The sequence below is a fragment of the Arachis duranensis genome, chromosome 6 (assembly GCF_000817695.3).
Source record: "Arachis duranensis cultivar V14167 chromosome 6, aradu.V14167.gnm2.J7QH, whole genome shotgun sequence".
Classification (NCBI taxonomy): domain Eukaryota; kingdom Viridiplantae; phylum Streptophyta; class Magnoliopsida; order Fabales; family Fabaceae; genus Arachis; species Arachis duranensis.
The window spans coordinates 9390707-9408555 of NC_029777.3; the positions used below are offsets into that span (position 1 = coordinate 9390707).

The following is a 17849-nucleotide window of genomic DNA, read 5'->3' on the forward strand; positions in this document are numbered from 1 at the left end:
TAAATTTATATAAAGTTAATTGAATAACAATAATAATAATAAGATAAGATAAAATAAAATAAAAAGGACAGAAGCGTGGTTGATTGACAAGTATTGAAAACTTTGCATTTGTTTTTGTTACGTTGGGACCAAGAATAAGTGAATAACGAAAAAACAGAATTTTCCGAATAAAGCGCGCTTCTTTTCATTCTTTTGTGGCTTCGAATTCAATTCATTCTTACTTGCTCCGTTCTCTACTCTCCTCTTTCCTTCCCATTATTCACATTCACATTCACATTCGATTCCTTATGTTTTTCACACCCAAACCCAACTATCATGCTTAGCTTCTTCTCTTTTCAACCATCAGAGACACACACTTTGCGATACGTAACCCTAAACGCCTTCACTTTTCACCGTTATCTATTTCCTCTTCTTTTTTTCAGGTACGCTTCACAAACAAACACGTTATTTTAATAATTTTGTTTCTCATAATTAATTAATCTGTTGATTACTACTGCGTGTTGTTTTAATTAATTAGGAGAGATGAAATTCGGGTGCTTGTTCACGGAGTATCTGCAGGAAGAGAGGGAGTTGTTGGATGAGAAATGCGCGCACATTGAATATGTGAGGTTGAAGAAAGTTCTCAAGAGCTGCCAGACCTGCAAACCATTGCACTCTTCTTCTTCTTCTTCTTCTCCTTCTCCTTCTCCTTCCCTTGTTTCTGATCTTCCTAGCCACCAATTGTGCCAATGTCAATCCTGCCCAGGTCTGCAATTTTTGTTTTTTAAAGAATTTTCCAGGAGCATTTTACATACACTGATTTTTGTTGGTGATAAAAGTTTAGGTAGTTCCTGACACTTAGAATTGGATGCTCTTATAGAGTTTGACCATGCTTCTAGGCTCTTTGACCGCTTAAATATTGTACTTGTGGGGTAAAAGGCCGTATTATTGTTTATTTAATGAATAATAATATAGGAAGCAGAACTTTCAGATGTATTTTGTTGTTTGGGAAGCAGAACTTTCAGATGTATTTTGTTGTTTGGCTTTTCACATTTTGTGGTGATGATGAGATTCAGGAATGGGTGCTAGTTGGGAGAGAGGGTTAGTGTTGTGCATATAGAAATTTTCTGATTAAAGCTACCTGCATCAACACGTAGATGATTCTCTTGTGATCCTAATAATTTACTTGGAAATAGGTTTGAAATTGATTGGTGCTTATGTCAATTGTTAGCTGAGATTTGTATTTTTTTTAGTGAACATTTTACTCAGCAATCCTCTAATTTGGGTGTTCTATGATTCCTAATTTGTTGTTTTCCTTGTATTTGATCATCTTAGTTCTTTACGAATGATCAGAGCTTACACTACATGCCATTGGGTTTTTAATGTATTTTAAGCAAAATAATACTTATTTAACATTATTGTGCGTCTTCTTGCTGATCCAGTGAATATTATTTTATTTTCTAGTAATTTATTTTCGGTTCCCATATGCATAGTGTGTGATCAGAAGTTCTTCTCAGAGCTGATGAAGGAAGCATCAGACATAGTAGGGTTCTTCGGTTCAAGGGTTAAGCATCTTCTTGATCTTCATGTTGCGTCTGGAATGCAGAGATATGTATTGCGCCTGCGACAGTGCTTTAAAAATGATAGGCAAGCCCTCGCACAAGAAGGGAGAATTTTAATTGAGTACATTGCAATGAATGCTATTGCCATGAGGAAAATACTTAAGAAATATGATAAAGTATGCATCACATTAGTCCATTGCCACATTACTGTCATTTCCCCCTTTCCCTCTTTACCTTTTTTTTTTCATTTGTACTTCTCTACTTGAGTGTTATGTAGTTAACTCCTGTCATTGATATTCTGTTCTAGGTTCACAGCTCTGTGAATGGAAAGAATTTCAAATCTAAGATGCACACTGAGCACATTGAACTTTTACACACACCTTGGCTAATTGAATTGGGTGCTTTTTATCTGAATTCTAGTGGACGAGATTGTTGTGAACTCAATGGAGTGTATGGTCACTTTAAGTGTGATCTAAATGTTAGTGACGCTGTAATGACGCTGATTCTTCCAGATTCTATCAAGCTCGAGTATAATCTAACTTGCGCAATATGTCTGGTGAGATCCTATTTATGTGCTACATTAGGGAGGCTGAAAAAAAAGAAGCTATTTTGTGTATCATTATCTCTTACATATATGCTTGGATTGTGATATGATAGGATTTAGTTTTCAACCCCTATGCTTTGGGTTGTGGTCATATCTTCTGCAAGTCATGTGCCTGTTCAGCTGCCTCTGTGATGATGTTCCAAGGCTTTAAAGCTGCAAGTCCTGAGTCTAAGTGTCCCATATGCAGAGAGGTAAGCATTTTGCACTTAAATTTCGGTATTTCAAATGAAGAAAAATGAACAACTCTTTGCATTGCCTTCGCCACAGATCATGATTGAAAAAAGGAAAAATAAATAAATATTTGTGAAGGCAGAGGCATAGGCATAGGCAAGGCAAGGCCTATTTCTTTAAGGACCATGGATTCAATATATCTATGTCTCTATCAGCAATTTGTTAGCCTGGTTTCCACAGTATATAAGATGATGAGAGATTGTAGCCTATATTGAAAATGTGGAATAAGGCATTCTGCCAATAATATCAACATTGCCTTTATTTCCTTTATACACAAAGCATGGGCACAATATGACTACAGATATATTGTGATTAATGTCACTTATCTTAGTTAGAATATAGAGCTTTAAACCATATTCCATTTGCTTTTGTGTTTAAATTACTTGCATTGTTTGTGCAGGATGGAGTTTATTCTAAGAGTGTACGCATGTTAGAACTTGGTCTACTAATGAAAAGAAGGTATCAATCAGTTTCATGGTCACATTTTATATCTTATGTGAACATTGCCATCACAATCACAATAACTTTGAAAATTTCCCAGGTACAATGATTACTGGAAAAAGAGGCTACTTAGCGAACGAAACAACATGGTGAAGCAATCCAAAGAATACTGGAATATGCAGTCTGCATATGCACTTGGATTACACTAGGATATCATGCAATTGGATTCCTTAGATAGAATTCTAAGGGAATAGTAAATGATTCTGAGTTGGTTTTTCTGCTAGTGAGTTGGGATTGAATTAGTACTTTGGACCTTAGAATAAACAAGAGAGTTTTGGAGAGTTGGTTGATGAGTGGAAATTATTAGATGTCCCATGAAATGCGACTTGAATTGTCGTTCATATGAGTATATCTAATGATAGAATGACATTTTAGGATATGATCTCTTTCATTTGAAATGTCATTCTATCCATAGTAGAGCACAATCTATGAGTATGTAAAAACTTTCTGAATTTATTAGTCCAATTTTTTATTTTTAGTTATTAATCTAATTTTTTAGTCTAATAATTTAATAACATTTTTAGCTTATACTTCTAAAACAAACTAAAAATAATAAATTCTGTTCTTTTTCTAATATTTTTCTTAAAAAAAAAAATCTAAGTAGCTAGTAATTTTTATTAAAAAGAGAAAAACGTTGGTTGAGATTATTTATCCTATCAACCTCCTATTATCATATTCTTATTGAGATCCTATCATAAAAAAGTAGACACTTGTTAAAAAAATATAAAATTATGAAATTAATAATAAATAATAAAAATTTAGATTCTTTGTACTACACTATGACAAATAAAATAAATAAATAAGTGGAAAAGCGTGCGTGAGTGTTTTGACCTCTTTCAAGTTTCAGCAACCATAACTCACTCACTCTGTAATGAATGATTCATATTCTTTGTTCTCCGAGTCTCGACCATGTCAAATTTCTCGTCTTGGTTCTCTCGCTTGCGCTCTTCTTCCAACTACTTCTATCGCACTATCCATAATATAACAACTCACTCGAATGCAACCAATGTGCTGACCTCACACCGCCCAAGGATGACGTGGACAGGTTCTGTGCTTCCTCTTGCGGTGGCTGTATGCGGTGCTTCATTTGCGCTTCATCCACACTTCAATCCTTCCTTGTGTGACGCCTCTGTTCCCTCTGATGCCATTAACAACAGGTGCGTGGATTCACTTTGCTGTAAAAATCTTACTTTTTTATGTGTTTGATGAAGATTCAGATCAAGTTAGGGTGCAAAAATCGTTTTTTTTTTTTTTATCTTCTAAATTTTAATTTTCAGGTTTTCACATATTATTTGCATTAGATAATGTAATTCACAAGTATGGGCATAAATCAGTGAAGTGCTTGAATAGGCTCCTTTGTATTAGTGATGAGCATAAATTGATTCAAGCATTTTATAGGAGATAAGTTACATTATTAGTTGACTTTATATTCATCAGTTATGGCACAGTTTATTATGTTTCACATCAGTGTATAGATTAGCCTCTGAACTAAGCAAATAATTGGTTGACAATGACATGCAATTTCTTGTACTGAATGTTATATTTGTTAGCTTTGGGGGCAAAGGTAGCACCCAGTATGCCGTTAAGGGATCACACACAGAATTTCCGCACGAGCTTCTCCACGAGTTGAAACTCATCTGTCAGGTATGAAATCTAAAATTCTCTGATATCTCAGAAATTTGGATCACTGAAAGAAGCACTAAGAAATACTCGAGCTGGTTCTGATTTGCATGGCAGCTAGATGAAATTTTCTTTTTGTTCTTGCTAAAACTTACTGAGCTGATTGGTTGTAATCTCGTGTTAAAGAATTTTAGGAAAGCAGGCCACCCTTCTTAGTTACCTGGTTGTGTTTAAGAATAATATTTGTTTTTGGGTTAAATAATAATAAACTCATATCGTTTGCAATTTGGAGCTGCATCTGTGTGACTATCAAGCATTCAGCTTCAGCTTTTCACAATACTTATTTCTGCAGGATAACTTATCACTTGATTATGATGAAAGATACCACCATGGAAAACCACAAAACAGCTTTCATAAGGCTGTCAATATCCCCGATGTTATCGTTTATCCAAGGTGAGACAAGCTCTGAATCTGTAGTTGACATTTTGTTTGCTTCATCATTTGTATCCCCATAGTTCTTGAAATGCTGCCACAATTCAATGTATTAGCTTTGGACATTATTTTCAAGTATGCAGTTTCATAAGGCTTAAATATTTTTTTCCCTCTTCTTGTTACTGTTGATTTTAAAGTATGCATCTATTTTATCTATTGTTTTGACTGAAACATACGTAAAAAATACATTTCCACAGTATCTAGAATGGATGTGAATGAGCATAGGGTGGTTGTGCGTGTGTATGTGTGTGGCAAAACTCAAGGCATACATATAATTGTTCTCTTGCATTGTGCACTTATATGCAGATCTGAAGAGGAAGTTTCCAAGATTGTAAAATCATGTAATGACTATAAGGTTTGAGTTCCTCCAACACACTTTGAGTGGGGAACATTGATTTCTTATACTATCTGCTTTTTGAAAGAAAAAAAAAAAATATTGGGTTCATAAATGTTAATAATATTATAGTACTGAGAAATTGTTAATCATGGTTTACTTATTTTTTCAGGTTCCTATTGTACCTTATGGTGGAGCTACATCAATTGAGGGTCACACCTTATCACCTCACGGAGGGGTTTGCATTGACATGTCATCAATGAAAGTATGTACATGTTCTGTTATGGTACCTGAATATCCATTCATAACTGTTTCAAATTTCAAGTGGAAACATTATGATTATTAAATATATAGGTCCCTCTCTACTCATGAATTGATGAATATACTTGACTTCATACGCTCCAGAATTCATCAGAAAGTTTATGATCCCCTTATGGGATTGGATGGCATATTTAATATATAGTTTTCCTTATCTTTCCTCCCAGTTCAGTTCTCTCCACAAACTATTCTCTGAGGATATCATATCCTTCCTCTTTGCGTTCATCACTTAAGTTGCTTCTCTTATGCTTTTCTGCATTTCATGATTGTTAATGCAATTTCAACTGCAGTATCATTTTAATAATTCGGTTCATCTATGCAAGTACCACTACTTAGACTCATCATCTACTGCACCATATTTAAATGTGCAGACTATGGTCCATGTGTTCATATAGGTACAGATTGAACATATCCTTTTGGTGTCATACACTGACTACTGGTTCAATATGCAGAGAGTGAAGGCATTACATGTTGATGACATGGATGTTGTTGTTGAGCCTGGAATTGGATGGATGGAACTTAATGAGTATTTGGAACCTTATGGTCTATTTTTTCCACTTGATCCGGGTTAGTTGAATATGCCCTGGTAATTCATTTAGTTTAGGAAATTTGATATCTTATACTTTTTTAAATAATGTTCTTACTTGTAACAACAGGTCCTGGTGCAAGCATTGGAGGCATGTGTGCTACACGCTGCTCTGGGTCTTTAGCTGTGAGGTGGTCATCTTTTGTTATATTCATGTTTTCATTTATCACTGGTAAACACATGGTTTAAATGTTTCATCTGTCTGGTTGCCAAAAATATCGGAGTTCACAAGGTCTAATACTTGGCTCTAAGCTTTTTTGCTTGAGACATATTGGTTCATTAATCATTAATGATTATTAGACTTGATTTTAATGTAATTTATTGGCCAATATGGAATTAATATGCAATATATATTTTTTTTTCAGAAAAAACATTAAAGTTCTTCTATGCTATTAGGCGTGACATGTTATTCTTACTAATTTGCAGATATGGAACTATGCGTGATAATGTGATCAGTCTCAAGGTTTGTTTTGATCTCAGTTTTTGGTCTCTAATGTATTGATCCGATGATGTATTCTGCTGATTGTGTTTTCAGGTAGTTCTTGCCAATGGAGATATTGTGAAGACTGCATCTCGTGCTAGAAAGAGTGCTGCAGGGTTTGTTATATTTGTATCTCTTTAAATATTAAATCAATATCACTTGTAATTCTCTCCCCTTCATGATCATTTTGAGAGCTTACACAAAAGGTATAAGCAAACTTAAAGGCAAAAAAAATTGGTATATTTGGAATACAAGACAGTACAGGAGCCTATTCTACACTGTCTTATCACCCACCTCTTTGCTGGCTGCACGTTAAATTAATATCTTTTATCTTTGATCAGTTCAATTTTGTGAAATTTCACTCATTATCCACTCTCAAATAAGATATCATCAGCAAAGATAATGCACACTTAACATTGAATCTGCTTATTGAGCTTGAACTTTAGTAATGAAAAAAATGATGGGCTTCAATTTTGAACCATGATTAAAACCTATGTTGTATCAGAAACTTATACCAGTGTGTCTGAACATTGTCCCTGCTTCATCATAGATGTGCTTGATCATTTAAATGCGTGCTACACAACTTGTTATTCAGGCAGACAGAAATGGCATGTTTTTGAGTTATTTTCTTTAAATTATTGTAGGTATGACCTGACCCGTTTGGTGATTGGAAGTGAAGGAACACTTGGTGTTGTTACAGAAGTAACACTAAGACTTCAGAAAATTCCCCAGCATTCAGTGGTAGGTTGATCCTTTCTTTCATTTCTATACCTCTCCTTTTCAGATCCACTGACCCTTGTTACTTTGATCAATTTATGACATCTATATGTTATATTTCATTGTTATTCTATTTTCTTAGTGATTATTAAAACTTGCTGGTTCAACGGTTTCTGTATCTGTGATGTAAAGTTTTTAATATATATAACTAGCTGAGATGATAATCAGTGCAGCCTGCAAAGTTGATGCGTCAATATTCTGTGCTGCCGCTTCATGCTTATCATCTAAGTTGTATGAAATTACATGGATTACCTATTACCTAACTCATCAAAGTACAGGTTGCCATGTGCAATTTCCCTTCTGTTAAGGATGCAGCAGATGTTGCTATTGCCACTATGATGTCTGGTATACAGGTAGGATTCTGACTTCAAATGTTTTGATATTTCTTGCAGTTCAATTGTGAAAATTCTGTTTATGCTGGTTAGGTGTCAAGAGTTGAGTTATTGGATGAAGTTCAGGTGAAAGCCATCAATGTTGCTAATGGGAAGAATTTCCTTGAATGTCCAACGTTAATGTTTGAATTTATAGGAACAGGTGACTTTATATTTACACGTTACTTTCCTTTTTAATGGATGTGCCAGATTTTCCCAAATACTGATAATTCCTAACCTACTGATGATATCTTTCAGAGGCATATGCACGTGAACAAACACAAATTGTTCGGGGAATTGTTTCTAAGCACAATGGATCAGACTTTGTATTCGCGGAAGAACCTGAAGCTAAAAAAGAACTTTGGAAGGTAGTAACTTATTTCTTTTATAGAGAACATTTTTCATTTTATTAATGTATATGATGTTTCATCAAAGACATATCTACTTGTGATGGCAGCTTACAATCTTTTGAAGTTACTGAGATCCCTTCCCCAATTCATAGTTTTCAATCTATCTTGTTCCTTGAGATGTGTTAAAAAGTGATCTAATTAATTGTACATTTAAGTCAATTCCTTGTTCTTGTGCAGGTAAGGAAGGAGGCACTTTGGGCTTGTTTTGCAATGGAACCTAATATGGAGGCAATGATTTCGGTGAGTTACTATGAAATATTTACTATGATTTCTACATAGTTGGGTTATAATTAAAGTTATAGGAAGGTTTCTATTTTGTTGTTATACCTTTTCAATTTATAGGAAGCAAGTAAGCAGCTTCATCAAGCACTTACAAAAACATATTTTGATTTGACTTAGTATAAAGATAAGATACCAAATGTGGATCTAGAATGCAATGTGCTTATTTTTTTTCAAGACTTATATTTTGTGTATTTTATTGTTTCTATTTTAATTTCTGCAGGATGTATGTGTTCCCTTATCTCACCTTGCTGATTTAATTTCAAGGTCAAAAAAGGAGTTGGATGCATCACCACTGGTTTGGTATGTCTGATCAATGTTATATGATTCTGGATGATGAAGTTGATGATGATAGATGATCAAATAGATTGATGCTCAATGCGTGTACCTGTTGTCTCTTGCCAGCACAGTAATTGCTCATGCTGGGGACGGTAATTTCCACACGGTAATTCTCTTTGACCCTAGCCGAGAAGAACACCGGAAGGAGGCAGAGAGACTCAACAGCTTTATGGTTCATGCTGCTTTGTCATTGGAAGGTATTCATAAATCATAATAACTTGTTGACACATTCTATTGCATCATTAGTATCATGTATGAGGTTTCTTTTGGTATTCACTATTTTATTGTTTGCTCGAATTTCTTCACCATGACATTGGCAAACCAGTAACTTTTTGTAAATTTTGATTATGATGCTTCTAACCAGGAACTTGTACCGGTGAACACGGTGTTGGAACTGGGAAAATGAAGGTACTGGAATGTTAGTTACTCATGAAACTTCCAACATCACATAAGCTAACATTAACAAATGTTAAAGCTTATGGATATGTTATGTTAGTCATAATTTACATGCGAAAATTGGCAAGGGACAAACTTCTTTTATTGTTAATTAGATGGTACTTTGTTTTCAAGTATGTTATGCCTTATTTTGAATTTATGAGTTCAGCTCTAGAATAACAAAATCTCATGCTTCCCCACTTTTTTTTTCCACTTTTTTGGCCAGTACCTTGAAGAAGAACTGGGAGTGGAAGCATTAAGGACAATGAAGAAAATAAAACAAGTGTTAGATCCCAACAATATCATGAATCCTGGAAAGCTCATCCCTCCTCATGTTTGCTTGTAATGATATATCATCATTCACTCCAAGCATGGTCTTCTCAAATTCCATATCTGTATAATTCGCTTTTGTACCATATAAGAGCTTAGTTTACCCTATTGTTTTGTTCATAAGAAATGCTTCATGGCCCATTTAATTTTGTGGTCTTGAGTTTCTCCTTTGTGTGCGGAATTTCTGTATATCCACTTTTCAAGTGAGAAAAATAAATATGAAGTTAAGAGCTTCTCTTATTTTGGGAATTTTTTTTGGTCCTTAAATGTTAATTACACCCAACTAAATTGGGATGAATGAGCTTTAATATGATATTAGAATTGAGAAATAGCCAAAGTAGTGTACTTTTTTTTATTTGTTAGTGATTAGTGAATACATCTAGAAAAGAATGAAAAGAAATTAAAACAAATATACACTACATACTATAAAGACTTAATTAGATAAAGAAGTAATTTTTAATTAGACATCATTGGTTAATTTTTTTACTCTGAAATTATTTTTTTCTTAACCTTCACTCCTTGGAGAGTTTAAGATTTATATGATTAGGATTTAGAATTTAAGATTTAAGGTTTATAATTTAAGATTTAGATTTTAGAATTCAGAATTAAAAAAATGTTCGGTATTAGTAATATTTTTTCAACGTATAGCTTGTCAAGAATGTGATTCATATATGACTGTTTGGTCATTAGATTGACAATGAAGATTAATAAAATTGTCGGTTACAAGTTAAAAAATAAAAATAATGATAATTAGGGTTGAGTTATAATTCTTATTAATGAATCAAGGGTAATTTTTAAAAAATTGTTGAAATTAGTTGAAAAATAGTTGATTTTTTAGTTGAATTCTTGAAATTTTTATTCTATTTAAACACCTGATTATAGATATTTTTAAAATTATATTGATTTAATTAAAGATTAAGTGAAACTACAAAAAAGAAAGTCTAAAAGTCAGTATTTTTATTAAAATCTAGTCGGTATTTAACCAATAAAAAAAGTGTGTAATTCCACACAATTAGATGTAATTTCACACTATTAAAAATACTAATAATGACTAATTGATAGCTATAAGTCACAAAATATACTAATTCCCTAATCCCGCTCACTATAAAAACTTATGAATAAATTAACACCAATAAATAAAGATAATACTTTAGTTGTGGCTACTTACTTCTGAGTTTATACATTTGTCGTGACTAATTACTTTGAGACCATGCGGTGTGGATAAGATTAGGAATTAAGAAACTAACACAAGTTAGCTTAAAATTATAAACAATGGCGTAGGTAAACCAACTAATTAATAACTCGTTCATTTTTATTGTTTTCTTCAACAATGAATGATGAGTAATTAATATGCATGTAAATTAATCTGTTGCCATATCATGACACACAAGACGATTCTATAAAGTTAGCGAGGAATTAGCCACTTGCGTTTTATACATTCATAAACATTTGAATCTAAGTCAGTTTGCACAATTTTATTAATTAAGGAGACAAACATGAACTACAAATTGATTCTTAGAATAATCCGTTAATGATCTCCCTCTCTCTCTCTCTGTCTTATAATAAAATGCATGTGTTGCAATTCTCAATGCAAGTTGTGTCCAGATCGATTAACATTGCATCACATTCAAATTGGTCAGTAATCTAAATTCTAATACAACTACTATATATGGTTGGTTAATTTAACTAGCCCAAAATTCAAAGGATAAATTAGCCTGTGATAATTATATATATATGAAAATTGTGATTTTAAATTAATTAGTTCTTAAAAAAATTATTAATTTGATCTTTTATGATAATAAATTATGGATTAATTATATCTTTCTATTAATTTATTAATCATTACATAAAATTTAACTGTTGTACTTATATATACCATTAATTACTATGATGTATTTATTTATGAAAGAACGTTACGTAGATAATAATTTTTGGAACAAAAATTTATTTTTTTGGATAACAATCATGATAAATAAAAAATTGTTAATAAAGATTATATAAAAACTTAAAAAATAATGAATGCTTACTGTTCAAAATTACATTATTTTCATGTTTATGTGACAACAACGAAATATACATTTGTGTAAATAACAAAATCATAAACAATTTCGTTCGTACTATTTATTGACAGAGAGACATACATATTCATCATTTACTATTATAAAAGACCAAGTTAAATAAAATTCTTCTCCGAACACGTCTAGACATACCTAAATATCATCACGTGTCAGCGTGTCTAGTCTTATTCTTAACATATATTTTTTAAATAAATTTAGATGTAGAATATATTGTTATGTATTGAAACAAAAAAATATTTTAAATACTTGATATAATTAAAATAAGACATTAAAAATTTTAATTTATATTTTAATATAAATAAAATATCAAAATATCATTATGATTTATGTAAAAAATACTTCATATTTTATATATATGCGTGTCTCCATATCATATAAAATTTTTAAATTTGCATAACACGGACCCGAAATAAATTTCGTTGTGTATTTTATTTGAACTTGAAAGCATATTATTTTGGTTTCCCATAGTATCTCCCAATCCGACAAGTCAAAGACTACATGTATAAAACAGTATTCGAACTCCCAATATTTATTTAAACAGACTAATGAGCTAACCATTAGATCAATCCAACTTAGTTACTTGAAAGCATACTACAGTGCTGCGCTTGAATTAAAATGTAATTAATGATCATATTGCGTTACTTCTACTGATCTTATAGTAATATATAAATAAAACTAGTATAATAGTTGCATAATTTTAAAGTACAATTAATTAGTTTATTAAAACTTTATTTTTGTCCAAACTATAATTTCGATTTATTAAAATTATTATTATTATTTCATATATGAAAATGTATAATAATACATTGATAGAAATTAAAATAATTTATCCGTCAATTTCTAGAATATATATATATATATAGTGTTAGAAAATGGAGTGTTATCTGATTAAATTTAGGAATAAGTATTGTTTTGGTCCCTAACATTGATCGTCAGAATTAAAACCATTCCTAACGTAATTTTTTATTTAGAATCATCCTTAACGTTTTTTTCGTATTAAAATCGTTCTTTTTAATAAAGGAGGGGAGGGAAAGGGAAAAGGGGAAGGGGAAGGGGAAGGGGGGAGGGGACGGCGCCGGCAAGGCTTGGAGTTGCCGTAGCCGTCACCGAAAGAAAGAAGAAATGAGAGAAGGGCTACGACGGGGGAGAAGAGAAGAGGGAAAGGAGATGCGTCGACGCTGCTAGGGTTCGCCGCCGTCGTCATGTCGTCATCGAGAGACCACGCTGCTGAGCCGTCATTGCCGATTTGCCCACGAGCTGCCGTCGAGGAAGCGCCGGTGGTTCTGCTTCGGCTTCTGCATCTGCTTCTTCTTTTGAATTTGTTTATTCTTTTGCTTCTTCTTCTGCATCTGCTTCTGCTTGAGTTTCTGTTTCTGCTTATGTGACTGCCTCTGCTTCTGTTTCTGTGACTACTTCTGCTTCTGATTTTGATTTGTTGTTTTCTAATTTTATTGTTGTTGTGTGTTGACCTGGTTGTTGAATTTATTGAATTTGTATTGATTTGTTGAATCTCTGATTCCTTGATTTGTTGATTTTGTGTTGATTTCATTGATGTTATTTTTTTGGTGGTGGAGATAAAAGTGACAGTGGTGATAGAAGTAAAGGTGCTGATGATAATGAAGAGTATTTTTGTCCAAAAAAAGTTAAAAATGACGATTTAAATACGAAAAAAATATTAAAAATAATTCTAAATAAAAAATTACGTTAAAAACAGTTTCGATTCTGACCATCAACATTAGAGACCAAAACAATACTTATCCCTTTTAACTTACATGCCATCTTTTATTTACAAATCCAGTAACGACCTTAAATTAATTAATTAGTTATTGAATGACATAGCTTTTAGCGGCAGATCATGTTGGGCAACATATATTGGACTAATCAGGATCTTTTCTATTTTATCCTTTTTTTTCTGTCCAATTCCACACATACATGTAACATGATTCTTCCACTTTTCTAAGACAAATTCCCCACGATAAAAAATTAAAATTAAAAAGAAAAAGGATCTTAGACTACAATATCGACAGGACAAAACAGGATCCAGCCGACCCCTATCCTCCTTTTCTTTTTTCAAAAATAAATAAATGTTGTGACATGCAATTAAAGTGTAGTGAACTCACTTGTACACCAAAATATGTTGGAAGAAAAAGATAACACTATTGTTATTGTGGCTCAGATGCCTCATTGACCCTTATGCATTGACATGTGGATTGTGCTTGTCTTCTTCTTGGTCCATACCCATAAGTCACATTGAATCTTTATGCCTATCATCCCATGTTATGTTTAGTTAATTTTTAAAATAGGTTACAAGTCTAGAGAAAAACAAATACAGAAAAAATATGTTTAACTATTATTATTATATCCTATCACTAAAAACAAACGCAGGCTAAGGTTACCATTGAATCAAGACGAGACAAAAATAAAAGTTGAAGAAAGTAGGTTTGAGACAAAATTTAAACATGCAAATTGCATATCAAATTGGTTTTTTTAGTATGTTTTGTCTTTTTTATTTTTTACGTTATTTCTTAACCTGACAAATTAAAGAATAATTTATCACGAATTGGAACTTTATTTAAGAGTTTATCGTTGGTTAATAAAATAAAAAAAATTTTATTAAATGCAAAAGATCCTGAGCTATTAAGAGAAAATCATTAATTGATAATTTAATTTTTTTAACATAAAAATCAGTTCTATTTTAAATTATCATCAACTTATATAATAATGTTGCATCTTTTTGTAACCCGCGGTAAGATCGGGTACTCACAGGTTAAAAGCGAGTAGGGTTAAAGTTGGGATATTCTCAACTCGTAAGTACGATAAAATTGGATTTATATAAAAATTTCAACCCACAACAAATAAGATTAAGATAAGATCCAAACCCAACCCTATCCATTGTCACTCCTGTCGATACTTGCTTAATCTAACTATATTGTGTAGTTATGCTTACAAGCAAGTTACATGTTATGTAGAATTATTTTAATTGAATATTTTTTAGGGGCCTGCTACACATACAAGTAAAAAGGCCGTACAAGTTTTACAAGTTATCAGCCCAAACTTCATTAACACGCGCATTAACTCATTTTGAATGGAGCGTAACTACACGCGCCCCACTCAAACGGTTCCTCTTCGTCTTCTTCTTCTTCTTCGCCTTCGTCTTTTTCCTCTTCCTCTTCTTCTTCATCTTCCTCTTCTTCTTCGTTTTTTTTCGATTTTCATGGTTTCTGAAATTCTTCTTATTCCTCTTGCTGCACGTTCTTCTTCTCCTTTTCTTTCGTTTCTGCACATTCTTCTTCCTCGTTTTCCTCTTCTTCTTCTTCTTCTTCATTTACGTCTTTTCTCTCTGTTTTCTCGTTTTTTTTCGATTTTTCATGGTAAAATCATTTTTGAAGAAGAAGAAGCAGCAGAAGATGAGGAGGAGAAAGAGAAAGAGTTCTGAATTATGCATAAGATGTACTTCAACGAATTTTGGGTGTATTTTCTTAAATCCTTTGGGTGTATTTTCTGTAACCCTTTGGGTGTATTTGAGTGATATCTGACTGATATCTATGGGTGTATCTGACTCATATCTATGGGTGTATCTTACTGATATCTATGGGTGTATTTTTCATTTCAGAAAAAATGGCAAGCATTACAGTTTCTTGCCAAATTTGAAGATAATGGAACTTCAGAAATACACCCAAATGATTACAGAAATACACTCAAACGATTACAAAAATACACCCAAAGGATTATAGAAATACACCCAAACGGTTACAGGAATTCACCCAAACGATTATAGAAATACACCCAAAATATTACAGAAAATACACCCAAAGGATTTAAAGAAATACACCCAAAATCATGCATAATTCAGAACTCTTTCTCTTTTTCCTCCTCGTCTTCTACTACTTCTTCTTCTTCAAAAACGATTTCAGAGCTTGATGTCAAAAAACAATAATAACGGAAATTGAGAATAACGAAGAAAAAAAACAGAGAGAAAAGCACGTAAATGAAGAAGGAGAAAGAGAAGGCAAGAAACAAAAGAAAAGAAGAAGAAGAAGAGGAAGAGGAAGAAGAACGTGCAGCAAGAAGAAGAAGAATGTGCAATGAAAACGTGCCGTAACAGTATGTGGAGGAACTAACGTCAACGACGAAGAACAAACCAGTGAAAAAGGAGGAGAAAAGAACGATCGAAAAAGAAGGAAAAGAAGAAGGGATGTAGCGCGTCGTACGTAGAGCAGCGCGTAATTTGATTTTATTGTTTAATGAACTTGTAAAGCATACAAGCCCTAATGGCTTGTATGCAGAGCTTTTTCCTATTTTTTATTAGAAATAAATTATACTAAAAGTATTTTTAATGATTAATAATATGTTAATAATTATAAAAAAGTACCAAAAAAATTTAACTTTTTACCGTCAATATTAATATATCAGGAAGAAAAAAGAATTCTTTAACAACACTTTTATTAATACTTTTTGGATTAATAGTAGAAATCGTCTTAAAAAGATCAAGTATGCATGAAATTTCAAAAAATCAAATATCTATAATTAATTCTAAAAAATATAAATATGGAGTGAATTAGTAATTTTATTAGTTAGATAATAACATCTAATATAATTATTTTATCCTATATCATCATTTAAGTAGTAGAATGACCAATTTAATTTATTATAGTACTTTTTTAAGAATTAATTTAAAGTATTTGATCTTTTAAGGATTAAATTGATCAAAACTATTTTGTTAAATAAACCATATTTTTTTATCATTAATGGCAAGTTAAGTATGAAAAAAAATTGTAAATAACTTTTTAATAACCATAAAAAATATTCTTCATAATAAATAAAACTTAACATCGTCTATATGCAAGTAATTGGTTAGATTAACTTTTGAATCTTGATGTAAAGTGATGCAAATGTCCTTAACTTAAGAGTGGATGATTTATTATTGTGCCTATGTAATAAGTCATGGCAATAATAAATGCCACCTAAAGATATACTAATTAATTAAATGGCTTATTTCATTAATTGATTATTGTATGTTGGTAGTAGTGAGATCATGAGGATAAGCCATTTTCATGGCTGCTACAGCACCCACTAACACTAGCAATATTATTGTTAGTATCACCATAAAAAATGGAACATACCTACATGGATCCAACTCCAAACTTCAAAGCACCAATCACTATCTTTTTTAGTGTTTCTATCTGATCTAGCAGTTCTAATTCTCTATTTTGGTTGCATCATCCTCACAATATTTCATGGATACATAAATTATTCCATTCCCATTTTAGTAGCAAATCATGACTGGATTTATTTTAATTGAGATGGTTATCTCTTCAATATATCTGTAAGTAGTAGTATTCATTATTCAACACTTCTTTTTTCAACAATGTAATTATTATAAATACTTTAAGTAAGGTATCAATTGTAATTATTATATTCATAAGATCATGCATGATATTTAATTTTATTATCATTTCTGTAACTATTTTTATTGATAATGCTAAGAAGATAATAATTTAAAATTATTTTTTGTTGGTGACTAAAATTATTTATTTAATTTAACATTCATAATTTTATATATTCTAATGATAATTAAAAAATATAAAATAAAATAATTTTAAGTTATTTTAGACTGATTTTTTATTGTGTTTTGAATATTTTTGTATTTTTATTAACTATAATGTTATGGATTGAGTACATGAATTAATATGTTTTTGTTTCAATAAATCTCTAAAAATATAAAAGCATCACTATATACAATAATATAGTAGTAGTATTAAGATTTAATGTAGAAATTAAGAATTAATTACCAAAGAAAAAATATGTGAAAGTTAAAAAAATAATAACTAAACAAAAGTAGAATAACAACTGTTTGTCATAAGAAAATTCCAATAACAAAACTTGGAACTAGTTTAATTTGCACACCTTTTTCCTACTATTGTTTTATATGCAAAAAGCAAAAATCAAATCAGAAAAGTTGTGGTCAATGTCAAGGTATATATATTTATTTAATCTGCTTAGCGTGCAAAATGTAAATATATCCAAATTAATAATGAGGCACTATCATTTCCTTTTGGCAATTTATTACCTTAATTAAATTATATACTTATTCTATGCTTTCAAACCAATCTTAATTAGAT

At 31.6% G+C, this 17849-nt stretch overlaps 2 protein-coding genes across 3 annotated transcripts; both read left to right on the top strand.

Moving 5' to 3' along the window:
• The first annotated feature begins 10 nt into the window (after positions 1 to 10).
• On the top strand, positions 11 to 3355 carry LOC107492710 (probable E3 ubiquitin-protein ligase BAH1-like). 2 transcript variants are annotated; one of them, XM_016113764.3, is made up of 7 exons: positions 11 to 422; positions 518 to 745; positions 1473 to 1717; positions 1849 to 2097; positions 2199 to 2336; positions 2777 to 2835; positions 2918 to 3355. In XM_016113764.3, exons 2-7 carry the CDS (start codon positions 523 to 525, stop codon positions 3024 to 3026), a joined length of 1023 nt encoding a protein of 340 aa, XP_015969250.1. In that variant the 5' UTR covers positions 11 to 422; positions 518 to 522; the 3' UTR covers positions 3027 to 3355. The 2 variants fall into 2 exon arrangements, with proteins under 2 accessions (XP_015969250.1, XP_020982134.1); XM_021126475.2 differs by having other exon boundaries at positions 1473 to 1626; positions 1962 to 2097.
• Positions 3356 to 3703: 348 nt separating this feature from the next.
• Positions 3704 to 9889, top strand: LOC107492709 (D-lactate dehydrogenase [cytochrome], mitochondrial). The gene is made up of 18 exons (XM_016113763.3): positions 3704 to 4034; positions 4428 to 4521; positions 4850 to 4950; positions 5296 to 5344; positions 5496 to 5588; positions 6094 to 6208; positions 6298 to 6358; positions 6654 to 6690; positions 6763 to 6824; positions 7353 to 7449; positions 7764 to 7838; positions 7911 to 8019; positions 8115 to 8224; positions 8444 to 8506; positions 8769 to 8848; positions 8951 to 9081; positions 9249 to 9292; positions 9546 to 9889. The coding sequence occupies exons 1-18, from the start codon at positions 3787 to 3789 to the stop codon at positions 9663 to 9665; spliced, it is 1689 nt and encodes a 562-aa protein (XP_015969249.1). The 5' UTR covers positions 3704 to 3786; the 3' UTR covers positions 9666 to 9889.
• Positions 9890 to 17849: the final 7960 nt, after the last annotated feature.